At 41.6% G+C, this 21,087-nt stretch overlaps 1 protein-coding gene across 2 annotated transcripts in view; it reads right to left on the bottom strand.

Moving 5' to 3' along the window:
* Positions 1–21,087, bottom strand: part of cpeb4b (cytoplasmic polyadenylation element binding protein 4b) — a 79,888-nt gene that overhangs the window by 45,381 nt on the left and 13,420 nt on the right. For both annotated transcript variants that reach the window (XM_055642958.1, XM_055642957.1), the window contains exon 2: positions 3,894–3,984. In XM_055642958.1, the coding sequence (XP_055498933.1) occupies positions 3,894–3,984 (91 nt within the window). The remainder of the gene's footprint in view (positions 1–3,893; positions 3,985–21,087) is intronic.

Genomic DNA, 21,087 nt, shown 5'->3' on the forward strand with positions numbered 1-21,087 from the left:
GATGGTGTTGCCTACGTGCTGCATTGAGCCATTTTTGTTCAATTTACATTGCTTCTTTTTCACCTGGCGAATTGGTGGAGATACTGGTATTGTGGCACAAGTTTCTGCAAGCCTGAAGATGCTGTGCCAACACCATGGATGGTCATCAATTATAACTGTGCCCAGAGCAGGTTCACTCACATCAGTGTTGCTTGTTTTATATAATCAGCTGCAATCATTGGCAGTGTTCTCGTCATGTCCTTGTGCTGGACCTTTACTTGAGAATTTGCATGGCCATTATCATAATTTACTCCTGCAGCATAGTAGCTTACCAATTGATTTGCACAGAATAAATGTCCATCCATCTCTCAATCCATTATCAAGTGACCTACAACAGTATCGATAAGCATCCACACTTGTTATTTGTTTATCATAACCATAAACTTCCAATCACTAAAATTCTGCAGACTTTCTTTCTTTCAGGCTGTTGTCGCCAGATTTAAAACCCATCTCACTCTGTGAGGTCCACCTTCATGCACCATGCTTTCCCAGATCTATGGATCCAAGAATTTCCAGAAATTTGTGCAACCACATCACTGCTGACAAAAGGATATAGCCATTTACTTTCTCATTTATCCAGAGTTCACATTCCAGAACTTTTTATACTAAACAAAACTGCCTCACATTCTTAAATGGCCTTTGTGTCTATAAAGGGCCTGTCCCACTTGAGCGTCATTTGCCGTGGGATGTGACGCGTAAATGATGTTGCGTAAATGACGCCCAAGTGGGACAGGCCCTTTATATTAGGTCTCCTCTAATGATGTCCTCCATATTAAATAGCTTACCCTCAATTTTCTCCCAAGGTAATCCATACAATACTCAATCAAATAAAAAGTGTTAATTTGCATATTTTTGCCCATCTTTTCCTTTGGATTTTAGTTGTATGTTCCAAAATTATACCCTCAAATTACATTGAGGGAATTAAAACACCTAAGATTTCTATTCATGGTGTTAAGACTTAAAGTTTTGTAAGACTATTTTTAAAAGTGGGCGGAACAGTGGTGCAACGGTAGAGCTGCTGCCTTACACCTCCAGAGATTGTAGGTATGTTGCAAAACCTACCTTAAGCGTCCCTGCAGATCTGTCCCAGCCCGTGTGTGCGATTTTGGCACCGTTCAGAGGGGGGCGGGTTTAAAACGTGATTTCCCCATGGCTGTTCAAATCGAGCTTGTTCAGCCTAGTTAGTTGGTGACGAAAAATCGCTGGGAGATTCTTTCGCTGGAGCTATTTTTACTTTTAAAGGGTTTATGTATTATTATAGTAAGTTAAAAATTAACCTCTAAACCCGCGACCGCCGACAACGGGACGGATCTTATACAGGGGACAACGGAAGGTAGGTTGTTTATTTTTACATTAAAAAGGGCTTCTTAAGATCCTTTTATTCAAAGTTTTATGTTGCGAGTAGCTAATTTGGGGCCCCATTAAATCCCGCCGTATTTTTCTGGGCATTTGGGGCACAAATCTACCGCAATTTGAACGTTCTAAACCAGCGTATTCCACAGGATCCCACTTGCAAGCGGATTTAAATGGCCATTAATTTACAGCAATTGAACACTAAATTCCTTCCATTTGGCCTATAAATTAATGTAAATGAGATTTAAAAATCATGTTTTATTGTGAATTCTTTGTGAATGTCATTTGGGCACTTAGGCTATTTAAAAATGTTAATCTTTTCTTAAGAAATTAATAGATGTTTAGATCTAGTAATTGAAGTTTGGAATTAGCTACAATTGGGTAACCAACTAATTATATGCTTTAATTTCAGGTCATCCAAGTAAGATTGTTTTATATTTGTTTCAGAATGCTTCAATCTATGATAACTATATAACAATTACAGCACGGAAACAGGCCATCTCGACCCTTCTAGTCCATGCCAAAACTGAAAATTTCATTCAGTTCTCTTAATTTTTAAGAAAGTTATGGGCTTTTGACTGTCCACGATCACAGCTTTTTTGTTATGTCCATAGAAAATCAATAGGGCACAAGATGCTAATTTCCGAGTATGAAAATGGCCATAACTTTTTTTAATACTTGAGATATGAAAGTGAATTAGGTGTCAAATTAAACTTATTTTTATGCTTTATCTGATGGGATAAATTGCAGACTTGATTTTTAAAATCTCAAAATGTTGTAACATTGCTAGAGGTTGGGGCTTGATCCTGATCTAAGAGGCTGTCTATACATAGTTTGTACGTTCTCCCTGTGAAACGTGGGTTTTCTCTGGGTGCTCCGGTTTCCTCCCACATTCCAAAGACGTACAGGTTTGTAGGTTCATTGGCTTCAGTAAAATTGTAAATTGACTCCCATGTGAAGGTTAGTATTCGTGTACAGGGCAATCACTGGTCGGCGTGGTCTCAGTGGGCCGAAGGGCCTGCTTCAGTGCTGTATCTCTAAAGTAGAGTATCTATCCCCATCACCAGCAATATTGCTAGCCCACTTCACATGCATCATCACTTTTCTCTGTTCTGCCTCTTTTTCATGGGAGTTTGCCAATACAGAGATACTGCATGAAAAGAGGCCGTTCAACTCTTCAAGTCCACACAAACCATCAACCTGCATTTGCACTCACCCTACATTATTCTCATTGATTATTCTTCCCACATTTCATTACCTCACCCAGATTCTACCAGTCATCTACAACTAAACACTATAGGCAATTTACGGCAGCCAATTGACCAGAGCACCTGAAGGAAACTTGCGCGGTCACAGGAAGAAGATGCAAATTCCACACAGACAGCACCAGAGGACAGGGTTCAACCCAGGTCTGGTGTTGCAAGACAGCATTTTTATTAGTTGTGTCACTGTGCCACACCTATATTATTTACCTTCAGGAATATTTCCACTCATTCCATATACACATTTTTGAATGCTTTTTATAATATAATCATTCAACTGATCCATTAATTCAAATTAACCAAAACATTAGTTTTCCAAATGTTTTGAGCGGAAATTTAAATTGTATTTAACTTAAAGATACAGGATTATAAGAACATAAAGTTACAGCACAGGAACAGGTTTTTCAGTCCATGATATCTGTGCAAACATGATACCTACTCAAACTATTCCCTTCTGGCACACAAACACTATATCCCTCCATACCTTGAACATGCATACGCCTACCCAAAAGCCTCTTGTATGCCACTATTGCTTCTGCGTCCATCACCAGCCCTGGCAGGGCTTTCAGGCACCTACCACTGAAAACAAAACTCACCCCAAATTTCATCTTTAACCTTTTTTCCTCTCAGCTTAAAGCTATGTTCTCTAGTCTTTGGCATTTCCACACTGGAGAACATTTTCTGAATATGTACCCTATCTATGCTTTGCATAATTGATGAAACTTCTGTCCCTCAGGGTTTGACAGAGGAATAAAAAAGCAATTTTGTCCAACCTCACCTTATAGCCATGCCTAATCCAGGCAGCATGCTGGTAAACCTCATCCCCCAAACCATAGACATTATTATAGTTTATATAGTTACAAAGCATTAAAAGAAAACAACTATACCATTATTAATAAATACAATCCCTCATCCCAAACAAAGGGGCTAGGCATGGATATAAAGGAGTAAAGTTTTATTCCATATATCTAAGGCAATTGCACAGCAGTAGACCCCTATACTACAAATACCCCATTCTTTCAGGTTGGAAATTATGACAGATGATTAACTATTTTAAAAGTGAAAACACCATTGTTTGAATTAACTCAAATCCATAATATTTCTTGTTTCACTTAATATTTATGAGAAAAGATAGGCATTCTGTAACCACAAACATATTGTTTTTATTCTTTTCAAACCCTTAATTTAAAGCTGAATATCCGATAACAGTCCTATTAAACTTTTGAGGCTTGTGTTTACCTTTTAGTGGGTCCTGTTCAGCTCTCATGATGTCAATCAATGAACTCTCCAATGAATGCATATTTAAAGTGTCATATAATCTAGTTCGATCCTAGAGAAAGCAATAGAAATTATCTTGGTTTGCAATACTGAAGTCACCTTATAGCAAAGATAAATATTTTGGTTAAAAGTTACAAACTCGGTTTTAATTTTAACAAATGTGTTACTAGATTTACAATCATTGAATATTCAAACAATTCTACATTTTTAAAGACTGAAAATGTAGACATTAAATTGTATGTCAGTGAGCCTTTGTGAAAATGTGCAACTAAAAATCAATGTTATCCAAAACTGCTGGATAAACAATTCAGCTACAATTAAGAGATAGAAAAGCAAATTCTCCTTACAAAGTGGCACGACAACAAAGTTTAAGATTATACATTGGTGAATAGTTTGAGACATTTGCCAACAGATTACTTTTAAAAGTCTGAAACATTACTCAATGTCAATATTATTGAATATTACAAAATTACACAAAATACTGACCATTCCTTATCGATCTGCATAAATCAGATTTTCTAAGATAATATACAAAATCAAATTGGGACCAAAAGAATGACTTAGCAGGAAAAAAAACAGGAAGACATCTGGAAAGAACATGCGAAAGCATTCTTGAAAATTTAAAAATTCCTGGAAAAGATTAAGGATAAATAAGGATTAAGGATAAGTCTGAAGAAAGTTTTCGGCCCGAAACGTTGCCCACTTCCTTTGCTCCATAGATGCTGCCACACCCGCTGAGTTTCTCCAGCACTGTTGTCTACCAAAGATAAATACCAATACATTTTCTAAGTTTAAAAATGTAATGAGGGATGAAATCTGAGAACAGCTGAACCCAAAGAAAGAACACATTAATGGAATCAATTAGTTGTTTTGAATACACTGACTTAATTTTATAATGTTTTCGCCAGAGTAGAAAAAGTGGGCCATTTGGGACCAATTCCTTATTATCATGCTTGATCTTCAATCTTAATACGATTCATCCACTCCAATCCATCCACTCCGTAAATATTCAGCAATTTGATTTCCCTAGCCTTCTTTTGTTGGAATCCGTTCATCTGCGAGAAATGGTGCAGCTTTGACGTTGTCCTGCTTGGAGATGCCTATGTTTCATCTGTGGCTGCATTTCCTGCTGTGGCTGACCAGGTCTATCCTTGACAGGCAGACCCTAGACCCTCCCACATCTGAAGTTGTCACTGACTGTTGGATTGGGGAGTGTTTTGCTGTTGCCCTTGACCACTTTGTGACGTAGGAGCCTGGCCTCCGGGGTCTTGAACCACATGCTGTTGTGATGTTTCATGTCCACCTGGAGGTCCTTTCACCACCTCACTCAGTCCTCAGCAGCCACTTCCAAATTGTTAGTGTCAATGTTAAAATTTGTTATCCATCTTTTAATTGCATTCTTGTAGCGAAGCTTTGTCTTCCAATGGACCTCCTTGCAGTGGCGACCTCGCTGTATAGCACATCTTTAGAGATTTGACCATTTTCCATCCTGTGTACATCCAAGCTAGCAGAAAAGCTTCTGTTGCGGATTGCAGAGATACTATGCAAGTTGGTCAGGGAGTGGAAAGATGTATTGGTGATAAGTCATCCAAGATTCATTGCTGTCCAGTAACGTGCTCAATATGTACACTTTGTAGACAGTTATCTTTGTCTTGATTGCGAGTTTCTTGTTCTTCTCTGCCCATTTGGTTAGCCTCCCAAAGGTTGCAGGCTTTCCTATACATGAATTGATTTCCTGATCCAGAGAGGGGCTGTCAGTCACCATAGATCTTGGGTAGGTGAATTTGTTGAGAGTTCCAAGCCAAGAGATGTTTAGGGTGATTTAGGGAGTATGGGGTGTCCTGACCCATGACAACAGCGCTGCCTTCGTAACGCTGATCATCAGTCGGTATTCATTGCAAGCATGAGATAGTCTGCCCATCAAACCCAAACTCCTCCTGTTGGGGCGACGAGTTCCCTTATAAGCACATTTCGCATCATTGTCACGTCAGCTTCCCATTGCTTCTGGTGTAAAGATACACTCCATGTCTGGTGGGAAAGCAAATGACAGAAGGGCAGATAGGAATATGCCAAATAGTCAGAGCTAGGATGCAGCTTTTTTCCACCCCACTTCTCCTGGGGAAATGGCCCATGTAGCACCATCAAATTGCACTGTAGCATGCATTAATTTATGCAGCACAGAATTCCACAGGTTCTGAATAAAAAAATCTTTTCATATTTGTCCTTTGTGTCCTGCTCCTATCGAGAGACTACAACCAACTTGACCCCCAGTCAGGGAAAGTATTTGTCAGGGGAAAGCTGTTAGAATATTTTAGGCTTCAACTAGAGTTCTCATTTCTTTTAAACTCCAGTAAACAAGTCTAGATGACCCACTATCGAAAAAGATGAACCTTCTTGGACCTATGTCAACTAGGCCTTTATTTACAATAACGAGACCAATGGCTTCACAGGTGTTTGTAATTGCTCAGGTGTGTTTAAATGCCTCCTTAATGCAGGTATAAGAGAGCTCTCAGCACCTAGCCTTTCCATCAGCTTTGGAAACTTGTATTGCTGTTTATCAACATGAGGACACCAAAGTTGTGCCAATGAAAGTCAAAGAAGCCATTATGAGACTGAGAAACAAGAATAAAACTGTTAGAGACATCAGCCAAACAGGCTTACCAAAATCAACTGTTTGCAACATCATTAAGAAGAAAGAGAGCACTGGTGAGCTTACTAATCGCAAAGGGACTGGCAGGCCAAGGAAGAACTCCACAGCTGACGACAGAAGAATTCTCTCTATAATAAAGAAAAAGCCAAAACACCTGTTCGACAGGTTAGAAACGCTCTTCAGGAGTCAGGTGTGGATTTCTCAATGACCACTGTCCGCAGAAGACTTCATGAACAGAAATTCAGAGGCTACACTGCAAGATGCAAACCACTGGTTAGCTGCAAAAATAGGGTGGCCAGGTTACAGTTTGCCAAGAAGTACTTAAAAGAGCATCCACAGTTCTGTGAAAAGGTCTTGTGGACAGATAAGACGAAGATTAACTTATATCAGAATGATGTCAAGAGTAAAGCATGGAGGAAGGAAGGAACTGCCCAAGATCCAAAGCATACCACCTCATCTGTGAAACACGGTGGTGGGGGTGTTATGGCCTGGGCACGTATGGCTGCTGAAGGTATTGGCTCACTTATTGTCATTGATGATACAACTGCTGCTGGTAGTAGCATAATGAATTCTGAAGTGTACAGACACATCCTATCTGCTCAAGTTCAAACAAATGCCTCAAAACTCATTGGCTGGCGGTTCATTCTACAGCAAGACAATGATCCCAAACATACTTCTAAAGCGACAAAGGAGTTTTCCAAAGTTAAAAAATGGTCTATTCTTGAGTGGCCAAGTCAATCACCCGATCTGAACCCAATTGAGCATGCCTTTTATATGCTGAAGAGAAAAGTGAACGGGACTAGCCCCCCAAAACAAGCATAAGTTAAAGATGGCTGCAAATCAGGCCTCATCAGAGAAGACACCCAGCAACTGGTGATGTCCATGAATCGTAGACTTCAAGTATTCATTGCATGCAAAGGATGTGCAACAAAATACAAAACATGACTACTTTCATCTACATGACATTGCTGTGTCCCAAACATTATGGAGCCCTGAAAAGGGGGAGGGGGGTATAGACACTGCTGAAATTTCTACATGGTGAAACCAAAATGTATAAAAATGGACTTTATTAAAATCCAACAATGTGCACTTTAACCACATGGGAAATTTTCCTATTACACATCTCAAATTGTGGAGTACAGAGGCAAATAAATAAACAATGGGTCTTTGTCCCAAACATTATGGAGGGCACTGGAGCATACACAAACCTCAATAAAGGCTAACACACCATTTGACTTCTTAACCACTTACTTCACCTGCTTATTTGCTTTCAGTGACTGATAAAGCCACATAGATCCTTTTATGCACAAACATTTTTGTTTTATCTATGCCCAATATTTTAGCCATTCATGTTATACAGCATCTGCTATTTATTTTGCTCAACTTGTCCAAATGATCTTGTGAAGACACAAGTGCATCACATCTGCTGATTCTCCATTATCTGTTGTTAATGTCCAAGTACACGTTTTGGTGTGTCAGACTTCAGCGAAGACTGCACATAATAATCAGATTAGTTTCTATTTTTCTTCTCTTTCTGAGTATAAGGATAGAAATAAAAAGATATGCAAGTTAGAGCAGTCGTATGCTCTTCCTGCAATATGTGGGGTCTCCTTTCAGACCACATAATAGAATTGCAGCTGGACACTCGCTGGAGCATTTTGGAGGCAAATAATATTGTGGATAGCAAGCTTAGAAAGCTCGGCACACCACATTTTCAGAAAGAAAGTCGAGTGATTAGCAGGAAGAGAAGCAAATATAGGCAGCTATAGGAATATCTATCCAATGGTCATTCCCCTCTCAAACAACTATGTCTAATACTCGTTTTGTTGGGGGGTGGGTGGGGTGGGAGGAGGAAAGGGCTCTGAAGAAACCGGCAACAGCCAAGTTTCTGGTACCACAGTTTGCATCAATGTACTGCAGGGGATAGAAAATCTAGGGGAGTCGCAGTGGCAGACAGACAAGACGATCTGTGGCTAAGAGTTAGTTCTAGAATGGTATATTATCCCTGGTACCTTGGTCAGTCCCATCTTGGATCAAGGTGCAGACATTCTCAAGTGGGAGAGATACCAGCCCAGGAGGGATTCGCCTTTTGGGAATCCTGCACCCCTTTGCATTTCCAATTTTTGAATCCTCTCCCACTTTAGAAAATAGTCTACGCCTTTATTCCTTCTACCAATGTGATTATCCATGCTGTATTCCATTTGCCACTTCTTTGCCCACTTTCTCAACCTGTCCAAGTCGTTCTGCAGACTCACTACTTCATCAACAATACCTGTCCCACCACTTATCTTCACATCGTCCGCAAACACAGCCACAAAGCCATCAATTCCATCCTTCAGATCGTTAACATATAACGTGAAATGTAGCGGACCCACCACAGACACTAGTCCCCAACAGCCAACCAGAAAAGGCCCCATTTATTCCCACTCTGCCTTCTACCAGTCAGCCAATCTTCTAATACCATGGGCTCCTATCTTGTTCAGCAGCCTCACATGGGGCACTTTATCAAAGGCCTTCTGAAAATCCAAATAAACAATATCCACTGACTCACCTTTATCCATCCTGCTTCTTACCTCCTTAAAATTTGACAGGCAAGATCACCCCTTAAAAAAATGACAGTGACTTTGGCCTATTTTATCATGCTTCCAAGTATTCTGAAACTTCATCCTTCATAAACAACTCTAGAATTTTACCAACCACAGAAGCCAGGCCAACTGGCCAATAATTTCCTCTTTTTTTGCTTTACTTCGTTCTTAAACAGTAGAGTTATGTTTGTAATTTTCCAATTCTCTGGAACCATTCCTGATTCTATAGTGATTCTTGAAGGATCACTACCAATGCCTCCACAATCTCAACAGCTGTGTCTTTCAGATCCCTGGGGTGTAATCCATCTGATCCAGGTGACCTATCCACCTTCAGACCTTTCAGCTTCCCAAGCACCTTCTCCTCAGTAATATTGAACTTACCCATTCCCGCCCCCTGACTCCCTTGAATTTCTGGCACACTGATGGTCTCTTCCAATGTGAAGACTGACGTTAAAAAAATTCAGTTCATCTGCCATTTCTTTAATTAGTCATGATCTGTACGGACTTTACATGTGAGCATGTGGGTTCTTTCCGGGTGCTCTGGTTTCCCTTCCACATCCCAACGACATGCAATTTTGTAGGTTAATAGGCTGCTGTAACTTGTCCCTTGTGCGTAGGGTGTGGATGAGAAAGTGGGATGACACAGAACTGGTGTGAGTGGATGATCAATGATTGGCACGGGCTCAAAGGGCCCGTTTCCATGCCCTATCTCTAAACTAACACAAACCAATTGAGAACAGCCACAATTAATTATTTAAACATTAAAATCAGGGCTCTCGCTTAACTTTTTTTCCCTGTTGCCAGCCGGGCAACCTAGGTTGCCAAATGACAGTTTAGGTGGTCATATAAGATGGCTTGCATGACATGATAATGTGCTCGGACGAAGTGCGTAGTTACCAGTCAGAATTATGGTCAATGAAGCATTCATGTATTATTTCTGCTTCAAATAAAGTCGACATGATATATACCACAATGGTAGACAAGATTGCTGGAGAAACTCAGCGGATGCGGCAGCATCTACGGAGCGAAGGAAATAGGCAACGATTCGGTCCGAAACCCTTCTTCAGACTTCGGGTTTCGACCCGAAACCCTTCGTCAGACTTCGGGTTTCGGTCCGAAACGTTGCCTATTTCCTTCGCTCCATACATGCTGCCGCACCCGCTGAGTTTCTCCAGCAATTTTATCTACCTTCGATTCTCCAGCATCTGCAGACTTTTCTTGAACATATATACCACAATGACATGCAGCAAAATTATAATATAGTATCTCAACTCTTTTTACACGTTGCAATGAATGCAATTTCTATTATTTCTTACCACTTCCAAACAAAATTCTGGTTAGATTATTCAGCATATGATCAACCTCAGTGAGACCAAGTGCAGGCTTGGCGGTCGCTTCACACAACACCAACATTCAGTTCGCAATAACCAACCTGATCTCCCGGTGGCTCAGCACTTCAACTCCCCCTCCCATTCCGAATCCAACCTTTCTGTCCTGGGCCTCATATTTTGCTTGGATAGTTTACACCCCAGCGGTATGAACATTGGCTTCTCCAATTTCAGGTAGTCCTTGCTTTCTCACTCCTTCCCCTCCCATTCCCAGCTCTCCCATAGCCTACTGTCTCCGCCTCTTCCTTTCTTTTTCCCCGAACTCCCCCGACATCAGTCTGAACAAGGGTCTTCAGTGGGCCGAAGGGCCTGTTTCCACGCAGTATGTTTAAATTAAATTAAAACAATAAAACCAGATATGATGTAAAGATTTCTAAAGAAACGTCACCCAATTTCTTCTATCCAGAGATGCTGGCTGCTCCATGGAGTTCCGCCACACAATTAAAGCATGGAATAGTCTTCACCCTACTATAAACAGGTACTGAACCAGAAGCAATTAAATTTAAGGTAGCCCTTATTTTCCCCAAGAACCCAAGTCTAAGTCAAGAGTTAAGAGAGTACACACACACACACACACACACAAAATAAATAAACAGATAAAATGAAATAGGCCGTTATATTTCAGAGTTTGGTGGTGGTGTTTAAATTCTGTTTAAATTCCATTTCAAATATTTTTGGAGGACCAGGAAACCAAGAAGCAAGAATTACTCCAGCTCCAGCGAGTGATTCTGCGTTGGTTTTCTGCGGTCATGGCGAGTCGACAGCAATGGCAGCCAGGTCTCCCACCATGCAAAGGGAGGGAGAAAGTGGCCAACGCCGACTAGTTGCAGTAGCAGTGCGCACGTGCAGGGCGGCACATGCGCACAACCACGGCCGATGATGTGCTGGCTAAAGATCCTCCCTATAGGATCTTTGGTGCTGACCGTGGTTGTGCGCATGTGTAAGGCGGCCGGCCGTGCCTGCGGACGAGGAGCGGGCAGAGACCCGAGGCATGGACAGCGGGCGGAGACCAGAGACATGGACAGCGGGTGGAGACCCAACACATGGACACGGATAGTGACAGAAAGATAGAGAGGGGGCCCGCTCAGAATTAAACGATAGGTGTCCCGGGTGATTGCCAAACTGGGTAAAATGGCATGGCTTTTAGGTTGCCTGGCGGGACTGTAGGTTGCCATTGGCAACCGCTAATTTCGAGCCCTGAAAATATGCAAGGATTGATTTTAAATTCTGTAATGCGTTCGCAGCAGTTCAGGTCCATGCGTTTACAATACAATATGCTGGCAGGTCAAACTAACGTCTTGATGCACCTCATAGGATTAAAGCTATTTTATAGTAGCATCACATCAGCTGGTTTCTCTGGAATCAAGAAAACTACCCGTGGACTCCAAAAATAGCAGCTTTTAAATCAAAGCAGCCACTGAAGGGTTTTTCTTTACACAAGACTTTTCCAGTCATTGCTTTGTTAATTTAGTTTATTCCGTTTGTGTTCCCTGCACTAACTAGGAAGCAAATACAGCCTAAAAGGTCCATACTTTAGTTAAAATTAGTCATACAGCATCAAAAACAGGCTGCACAACACGGACACCAAATGCTGACCATTAAGCACTCATTAAAGTTTCAATTTTAATTTTCCCACATTCCCATCATCTCCCCAATACTATTCAGTTGCAAATTAGGGAAATTTATAGCTATCACATAGACTATCAACTCTTGTCTTATTGCCATGGAGAAAACTAGAGTATCAGGGGAAACCCATGCAGTTACTGGGAGAAACAGCAGCAGACATGATCAAACCCAATTTACCCGAGCAGTAAAGGGCGATTTTTCAGCAGACTGCTGGCGACTGTGAAGTTCCTGGCAGTCGCCTGGAAAACCGGGAACTATCAGAGTGGAACACACACACACATCGCAAAGGCGGGGGCCAGGGAAAGCGCGGTCTGAAATTCACACGGTGCAAAGCAAAGGTGAAACAGACGCACACCGCAATGAACAGGAAGGTTAAGATGGCTAGCACGGTGTACGGTAAGTCCTTAAAAAAAGGGGGAGGGGGGGGGGGGGGGGGGGGGGGGGGGGGGGGGGGGGGGGGGGGAAGAGGAGAAGGAGTGGAGACACACTTTAAGAAGCCAGACAACTTTTAATAAGCCAGAGATACACAGTTGTGAAGTTTGGCATGCATTTAACATTACCGGTCGGTTATCCTTGGTTCTGCAAACTCGTGCTTACGTTTTTTTCCCCAATGAGCCAATGAAAATGCCCGGTCAGCAAAGGCGATTAACTAAAACTACTTACAACTACCTCGACCACCCATAACTACATGGCGACCCCACTACAACTGCACCTACGACTACAGGATTATTGATTTTCTCCATGGTGACCAATTTTTGGTCGCAGAAAAATTTTCAACATGTTGAAAAATTTGCGGCGACCATACTGAGGCCCAGAATGTGGGAACTCCTCGTGACCATGAAAGAGACTCACCAGAGACCACCAGCCAACATGTGGCGAGCGCAGAGTCTCCTGCACTCGCCTAAAAAGTCGCCTAAGTGGGACAGGCCCTTAAAGCAGCGGCTCTACCACTTGCACCACAGTGCTACCCAGCTGAGTACATTTTCAGGATATTAAATTTTGGATTCTTATGATATTCAAATTTGGAATCTCAGTTCAAAACCCAAACACAAAACATTGGCTAATACTTCATATTTTCACCCTGAGATTCTGCCATCTATGGGCATACAATATCTATTAAATGCATTAAGAAATGCTTTTAGAAATGTTTGAATGCTGCACTGACTGGCTGACATTTTAAATTTCGTTGTACATGGTCCATGTTACAATGACAATAAAGAAACTATTCTATTATAGGTCTCAACAATTTTCTGATAAATATTATTCAAAGTACACACTTCTATGCCACCATTAACAGAAATAACAGCCATCGGGTATTTTCATCCTCAGGTGATGTGTATCATACATACTGCAACTAGGCTGCACACATAGCTTTAAATGTGTACTGCAATAACATGGCAATATCCTGGTTGTGTGTATTCTAGACATTTAAGGCTTTGATACTACTTTCCTACTTCTTTAGCTATTCCAAATGATCTACACTAATTACTGCTAGTCAGGGTTACGCCTAAAAGTGTACAGAACTAAAGGCATGCAGAAGAGCGTTTTTAAGTGCTGGTCATCTAAAAAAGTCCCACATTTAGCGAATTAATTCTGGCAAGAATGAATGCCCACCGAATGGCAACAATTTAAATATTTGGTTGACTTTGTATGTATTTGGGTCATCCACACACCACTTTGATTAGACTAAAGACAAAAAAGAAAGCAATATTCATCTCCCTTTATTAGGTGTTTAAATACCTTCCAAAAAAATGTCCATATTAATTTCTTCCCACTTTTCCTTTTCATTTTAACGAGACCATTAATTGAGTAATTTCATCTTAAGTACCATAGGCCCCAAAAATTCATGACAGCTCATGATTTTGAATTGTGATATTGTTGGTCCAGAAATTTAGTAGGCATCATTCTCCAAAAATTAAAACCAGATCTTTCAGAAGTGTATTTCTGAACAATAAAATCCTTAAAACTTTTCTCTGCTAATCATAATTAATGACAGCTCCAATTGTTAAAATTTAAAATCAATATTAATGCCTTTGTTTGTTAAACAGCTATTGGAGGATAAATGACAGATTGTACCTACAGTAATTTGATCGACACAGCCACAGAATGAAGCTATCTCATTGATCAGCAAAATAAGGAGTTGGGAGAACTGTGTGTAGTGAACAATTGGGAGGAATAAAATTCTAGATCCAAGGGAGATATTGGACTTGTTATTAGTATTCAAAAGTTGCGACTGGAATATTATCCATAAAAAGTACCAGGTACTGCACTTCGGGGAAAGCAAATTTAGTTACAAGTACAGAATAATTTTCATGACATTACGTATAGAGGGGCAGAAAGGTCTTACAGGGCACATCCAGAGTTTCCAAAAGTATCAAATGGGCAAGGTGATTAATGAGGTGATGAGAAGCTGTGCTTTCTTGGCAGAGACAAAATAAAATTTAGGGGTGACATTCTAGAATTTACAAAAGAGCGACAACCCGGTGTGCAGTTCTACTCACCATAGAGTGAGAACACGGTAACCGGCCTTACCGTGCAACTCGTCCATGCTAATCAAGATGCTCAGCTACATTAGTTCCATTTATCAGTGTTTGAATCATATCCCTCAAAACTTTTCCTGACCATGTATCTGTTCAAATGTCCCTTAAATGTCATGGTACCCGCCTTTAATTTTCCTACACTCCAAGGAATAAAATCCTAGACTGCACATCCACTTCCTATAACTCAGTCCCTCAAATCCTGGCAAGATCCTCAGTATATTTCTAATCTCCTTCCAGCTTAATATCTTTCTTACAGCAGGGTAGCCAAAACTGCACACTCCAAGTTTAGCCTCACCAATGTCTTGTACAACTGCAATATAACATCCCAGCTTTTATACTCAATGCCCATATGGTACCAAAAGCCCTCTTCACCATCGTGTCCACCTGCAACGCCACATTCAGGGAATAATGGTCCTGTATATATCCTAGATCATATTCCCCAGGGCTCTACCATTTACTGGTGACTCTTACCCCTGGTTTGAGGTCCTAAAATGTAACATCTCACACTTATCCAAATTAAATGCCACTTACCCAGCTGAACAGGATCCTGCTGCAATTCTTGATAGCTTCCTATGATACCATCAACTTTAGTGTCATCTGCAAACTTACTAACCATGCCTTGCACATTCTTATCCAAATTGTTGAATTTGATTTCAATCACCAATGGGCATTGTACTAAATTGAGGTACACCTCTAGTCATAGGCCTTCAGCCCGAGAAACAATCTTTCACCATCACCCTTTATACCATATAACCATATAACAATTACAGCACGGAAACAGGCCATCTCGACCCTTCTAGTCGTGCCGAACACGTATTCTCCCCTAGTCCCGTATACCTGCGCTCAGACCATAACCCTCAATTCCTTTCCCCTCCATATAACTATCCAATTTATTTTTAAATGATAAAAACGAACCTGCCTCCACCACCTTCACTGGAAGCTCATTCCACACAGCCACCACTCTCCGAGTAAAGAAGTTCCCCCTCATGTTACCCCTAAACTTCTGTCCCTTAATTCTCAAGTCATGTCCCCTTGTTTGAATCTTCCCTACTCTCAGTGGGAAAAGCTTATTTATTTCCTACCATCAAGCCAATTAGATATCCAATTAGCTACCTCTCCCTGTGTCCCATGCAATCTAACCTTCCAGAGCAACACACCATGCAAAATCTTGAAGCTTTTGGGCTATGTCTATTGCTCTGCAACCATCAGTTACTTCAAAATACTCAAATTCAAGAAATAGCATCCTCCATGCATAAAGCAATGTTGACAGTACTGCTGGAAGAATGTCAACAGCACTAGAGTGTGCCAAGAGAAATTAAAAGGATGTTACCAGATCTGGGCAATTGCAAGGAGTGACTTAGTTGGCCAAGATGGTTTTCTTTGCAGAGGAGAGTGAAGGGAGTTTTAATTTACATGCATAAAACAATGATCCTAAAGAACTCAGAGAAAGGGAAACAGAAGTTATCAATAACATTTGTAACGAATAAGCAATTTGAGCTGAGAATTAGGACGAACACAAATAGCTCAATTTTAGCCAGTATGAATCAAAAGGCCTCCTTCAGTTATATAGATTTCAATGAATCTATTATTAGAGTGACTAAAATGGTCTACAACTATTAGAATGAAATGGGTTAGTCAAATGGCTTTCTTGCATGGAGAGTTGCAAAGCCATGCAGCAATGTGACACTGACACACACATTTTTTTTTCCAATTACTGGTTCTTGTCTATTCGGATTGAAGCAGCTACCACCACTTTCCAAACTAGTACATTTCAGATCACAAATCCAACCATGGTTAACTTTATTACCTCCGATCCTTTTGTCAATCACCTCAAAGCTGGATCTTCTAATTACTAAACACATCTGCTGCAGAGAACATAAACAAAATCTTTTGTGATTGAGCATCTCCATTGAATTATCTGTTTCTAGTTCCTGTGGTCTCCCAAAAATCACTTTGCATTTTCTCAACAGCCTGTACTTCCTTCCTAAAATACAGTTATAATCCTCTTTTTCTTCCACTTTTTCAATAAAAACCTTGAAGCCAGCATTAATTTTACAACTTTACATTACCAACCAGATAGCTACCTTTGAGGTCCTAATTGTAGCTATTCGGGCAAGCTATGTTGGTTACATGCCAAACACCATACTCCAGAAATGGATGCTAATCTAATCTTCAGAAAGATTACCTGGCTAACAGAAAAGATTCAAGCCCATTTAATTCCTGAGATGATGAGAAACTGGATTGAGTATGCCCGAATTCATGAGAATCTATGTATTCTCAAGAGTTTAGACGTTTAAGAGCACCAGCTCTCGACGGCACAACGGTAGAGTTGCTGCCTTAGGTTCGATCCAGACTACAGATACTGTCTGTACACGTTTTCCCCGTGACTTACGTGGGTTTTCTCCAAGATCTTCGGTTTCCACCCACAGTCCAAAGACGTACAGGTATGTAGGTTAATTGGCTTGGTAAAGGTAAAATTTGTCCCTAGTGCGGATAGAATAATGTTAATGTGCGGGGATCGCTGGTCGGCGCTGACCTGGTGGGTCGAAAGGGCCTGTTTACGCGCTGTATCTCTAAACTAAACTCTAAACTAAGCTAAATGCTGGGAGACTATTTCCCTGGCTAGGAAGTCTTAGAACTAAGTGCCACTGTCTCATGATATGTCCAATGCATTTAAGACTGAAAGGTAAAATGTCTTTACTCGGAGACTTAGATACTCTACCAGTGAAGGGTGTGAAGGACAATACTCTGAATACATTTAACAAGGAAAGGTAGATTTCTAAACTTACAAAGGCATTAAGGGATATGGAGATCAAGTAATGATATTGCAATAGCCGGTCCCAGCATCCTCGCTATCATCAACTCTGCCACTGGCACTGTTCCTACCTGCCTCAAGTCGCGGTGGTCCAGCCCCTTTTGAAAAAAATCTAACCACTACCCCACCCTGCATAGCAGCTACAAACCTATTTCCAAACTGCCTTTCCTTTCAAAAGTAATTGAAAAGATAATTTTAAATCAACTTATGCCTTACCTACACCAAAATACCATCTGGAAACTTTCCAATCAGGTTTCAGGGCCCACCACAGCACAGAGTCTGCCTTGTTGAAGGTACATAACGACCTACTTCTCACCAGTGACTCCGGCGACTGTGCAATCCTGCTCCTTCTCGACCTCAGCGTAGCATTTGAGTCGACCACACCATCCTAATTGGCCGTCTCCGGTACGGGGTTGGTATTGATGGCACTGCCCTGAGCTGGTTCCTTTCCTACCTCAAAGATAGGAGTTTCTCTACAAACATAGGCAACTCTTTCTCTTTCCCAGCTAGCCTTTGCTGCGGGGTTCCACAAGGCTCCATCCTAGGCCCCATTCTCTTCTCCCTGTATATGCTCCCCTTAGGCCAAGTAATTCAAAGGCACGGCATTTCCTTCCACTGCTATGCAGACGATACACAACTCTATCTCCACCTGAAACCCAACAACCGATCAAATCTACTCAGCCTTATCCACTGCCTCGAGGATATAAAGTGTTGGATGGCCCAGAACTTCCTCCAACTAAACGAGAGTAAATCTGAGGTCATCCTACTCGGCCCCTCGGACTCCATCAAAATGATAGCAGGCAGCCTTGGAAGCCTTACCCCATTACTCAAACCTCACGTCAAAAACCTTGGCGTGATATTTGACTCCTTGTTGAAATTTGACAAACAAGTCAATGCCATGGTAAAAGCTAGCTTCTTCCAGCTTCGGACGATAGCTAAAATAAAATAATTCCTCCAATTTGACGACCTCGAAAAGACCATCCACTCATTTATCTCCTCCCGCCTTGATTACTGCAATGCCCTTTACACTGGCATCAGCCAATCATCCTTGCCCGCCTGCAATTGGTCCAAAACGCCACAGCGAGACTCCTGACGGGCAGCCGAAAAAGGGACCACATCACCCCGATTCTGGCCTCTCTCCACTGGCTCCCTGTGCGGTTCCGAATCAATTTCAAGCTCCTTCTTTATGTTTACAAAGCCCTTAACAGGCCTGCTCCCACCTACATCAAAAATCTGGTTACCACCATACCACCTCCAGGTCCCTCAGATCAGCCGACTTGGGGTTACTGACCATCCTAGGCATAAGCTCAGGGGCGACCGCGCTTTTGCGGTTGCAGCACCTAGACTATGGAACAGCATCCCTCTTCCCATCAGAACTACCCCCTCCATCAACTCTTTTAAGTCTAGACTTAAAACTTACTTCTACTCTCAAGCCTTTCTTGAGGTCCTCTGAGGGAGTGCAGTATGTATGTATGTATTTATGTATGTATCTAACTTACAAAATTCTTAAGGGGTTGGACAGGCTAGATGCAGGAAGATTATTCCCGATGTTGGGGAAGTCCAGAACTAGGGGTCACAGTTTAAGGATAAGAGGGAAGTCTTTTAGGACCGAGATGAGAAAATCATTCTTTACACAGAGAGTGGTGAATCTGTGGAATTCTCTGCCATAGAAGGTAGTTGAGGCCAGTTCATTGGCTATATTTAAGAGGGAGTTAGCTGTGGCCCTTGTGGCTAAAGGGATCAGGGGGTATGGAGAGAAGGCAGGGATGGGATACCGAGTTGGATGATCAACCATGATCATATCGAGTGGCGGTGCAGGTTCGAAGGGCCGAATGGCCTACTCCTGCACCTATTTTCTATGTTTCTATGTATTGTTGATCTATGTACCAATATTTTGTAGCACATTAGTTCCTGCACTAATGTAAAGCACTTTGTTCAACGAGTCATTTTTAAATGTGCTATAGAAATAAATATGACTTGACAAGGGTCTCGACCCGAAATGTCACCCTTTCCTTCTCTGCAGAGATGCTGCTTGTCCCGTTGAGTTACTTCAACATTTTGTCTACCTTCAAGTAACGATAGGTCATGGAAGTAGACGAGGAGCCATGATTGCATTTAATGCAGCCTCCAAAGGGCCAATACCCCTGCTATTTCTATATTTTCTTTTATTATCCCCTGTAGACAAATGCAATTAACAAGCCTTCATCACCCAGCACCATCATTTTTGATCTGAATCTGTTCTTCAGTGATTCAGTCTGCTCATCATTTCAGGGAGTCTGCTCAGACACAGCCATTCCATGCCCATTCCTACTCTTCCTTGCAGTTTGAAATAAGTTTTATTCCAAACCTTTCCAATTAAGAATGAAAACACTTATTTCCTTGACAGTTTAGCATTTTCTGTTTTCACTTCAGATTTCCTGCATCAGTAGTTCTTTCCTTTTTGAAAACATTGAGTCAAGACTTCAATTGTCATGTGTACCGTCACAAAACAATGAAATTCTTAATTGCTGCAGTTGAACAGGCCCGTAAATGCAGTAACACAGATATTATATATAATCAGCAACAAATTAAACTAGGTTAGCCATTGTACTGTCATAAAAAACAAAGTCTGAAGTGACCCAGACACACCTTAGAAGATGGTTGTTGGTAAGAAGCCATTCTTGAACCTGGTGGTCAGTTTTGTGGCCTTTCTGATGGTATTAGTGAAATGACAGCATGGCCAGGGTGATGTGGATCTTTGATCATACTGGCTTCCCTTTTGAGGTAGCACCTCCTATAAATCTTTTTGATAGTGGGAAGGTCAGTACTTGTGGTGGACCAGGCAGCGCCTACTATACTCGGTAGTCTCTTTTATTCCCCATGTCGACAACCAGTCAATATGCTCTTTACAGTGCACCTGTAGCGATTCAATGGAATATTTGTGACATACCCATATGGTTTGGAGTCTGCAGACTGGGCAATGTTCAAGGACTCAGCAACGGACTTGAACGAATACGCCACGTCAGGAAATCCTTCGGAGGGGTGAACCCTCGAAAAGCGCCTGGACCTGATGGTATACCCGGTCGTGTTCTAAAAACTGTGCGGACCAGCTGGCTGGAGTTTTTAATGGACATTTTCAACCTCTCACTTCTGAGGTCTGAGGTTCCCACCTGCTTTAAAATGGCATCAATTATACCAGTGCCCAAGAAGAGCAAGGTGACGTGCCTCAATGACTAGCGACCAGTGGCACTAACGTCTGTGGTGATGAAGTGCTTTGAGAGGTTGATTATAGCGCAAATCAACTCCTACCTCGACAGAAACCTGGACCCACTGCAGTTCGCTTACCGCCACAACAGATCAACGGTCGATGCGATCTCGCTGGCTCTCCACTCTGCTCTGGACCACGGACAACAAAAATTCATATGTCAGGCTGTTATTCATTGATTACAACACGGCATTTAATACAATCATCCTCTCCAAGCTGGTTACCAAACTCGCAGAACTGGGTCTCTGCGCATCCCTCTGCAATTGGATCCTCTACTTCCTCATTCACATACCAGTTTGTTCGTATT

Source organism: Leucoraja erinacea, chromosome 11 (assembly GCF_028641065.1).
Source record: "Leucoraja erinacea ecotype New England chromosome 11, Leri_hhj_1, whole genome shotgun sequence".
In the NCBI taxonomy this organism is placed as follows: Eukaryota; Metazoa; Chordata; class Chondrichthyes; order Rajiformes; family Rajidae; genus Leucoraja; species Leucoraja erinaceus.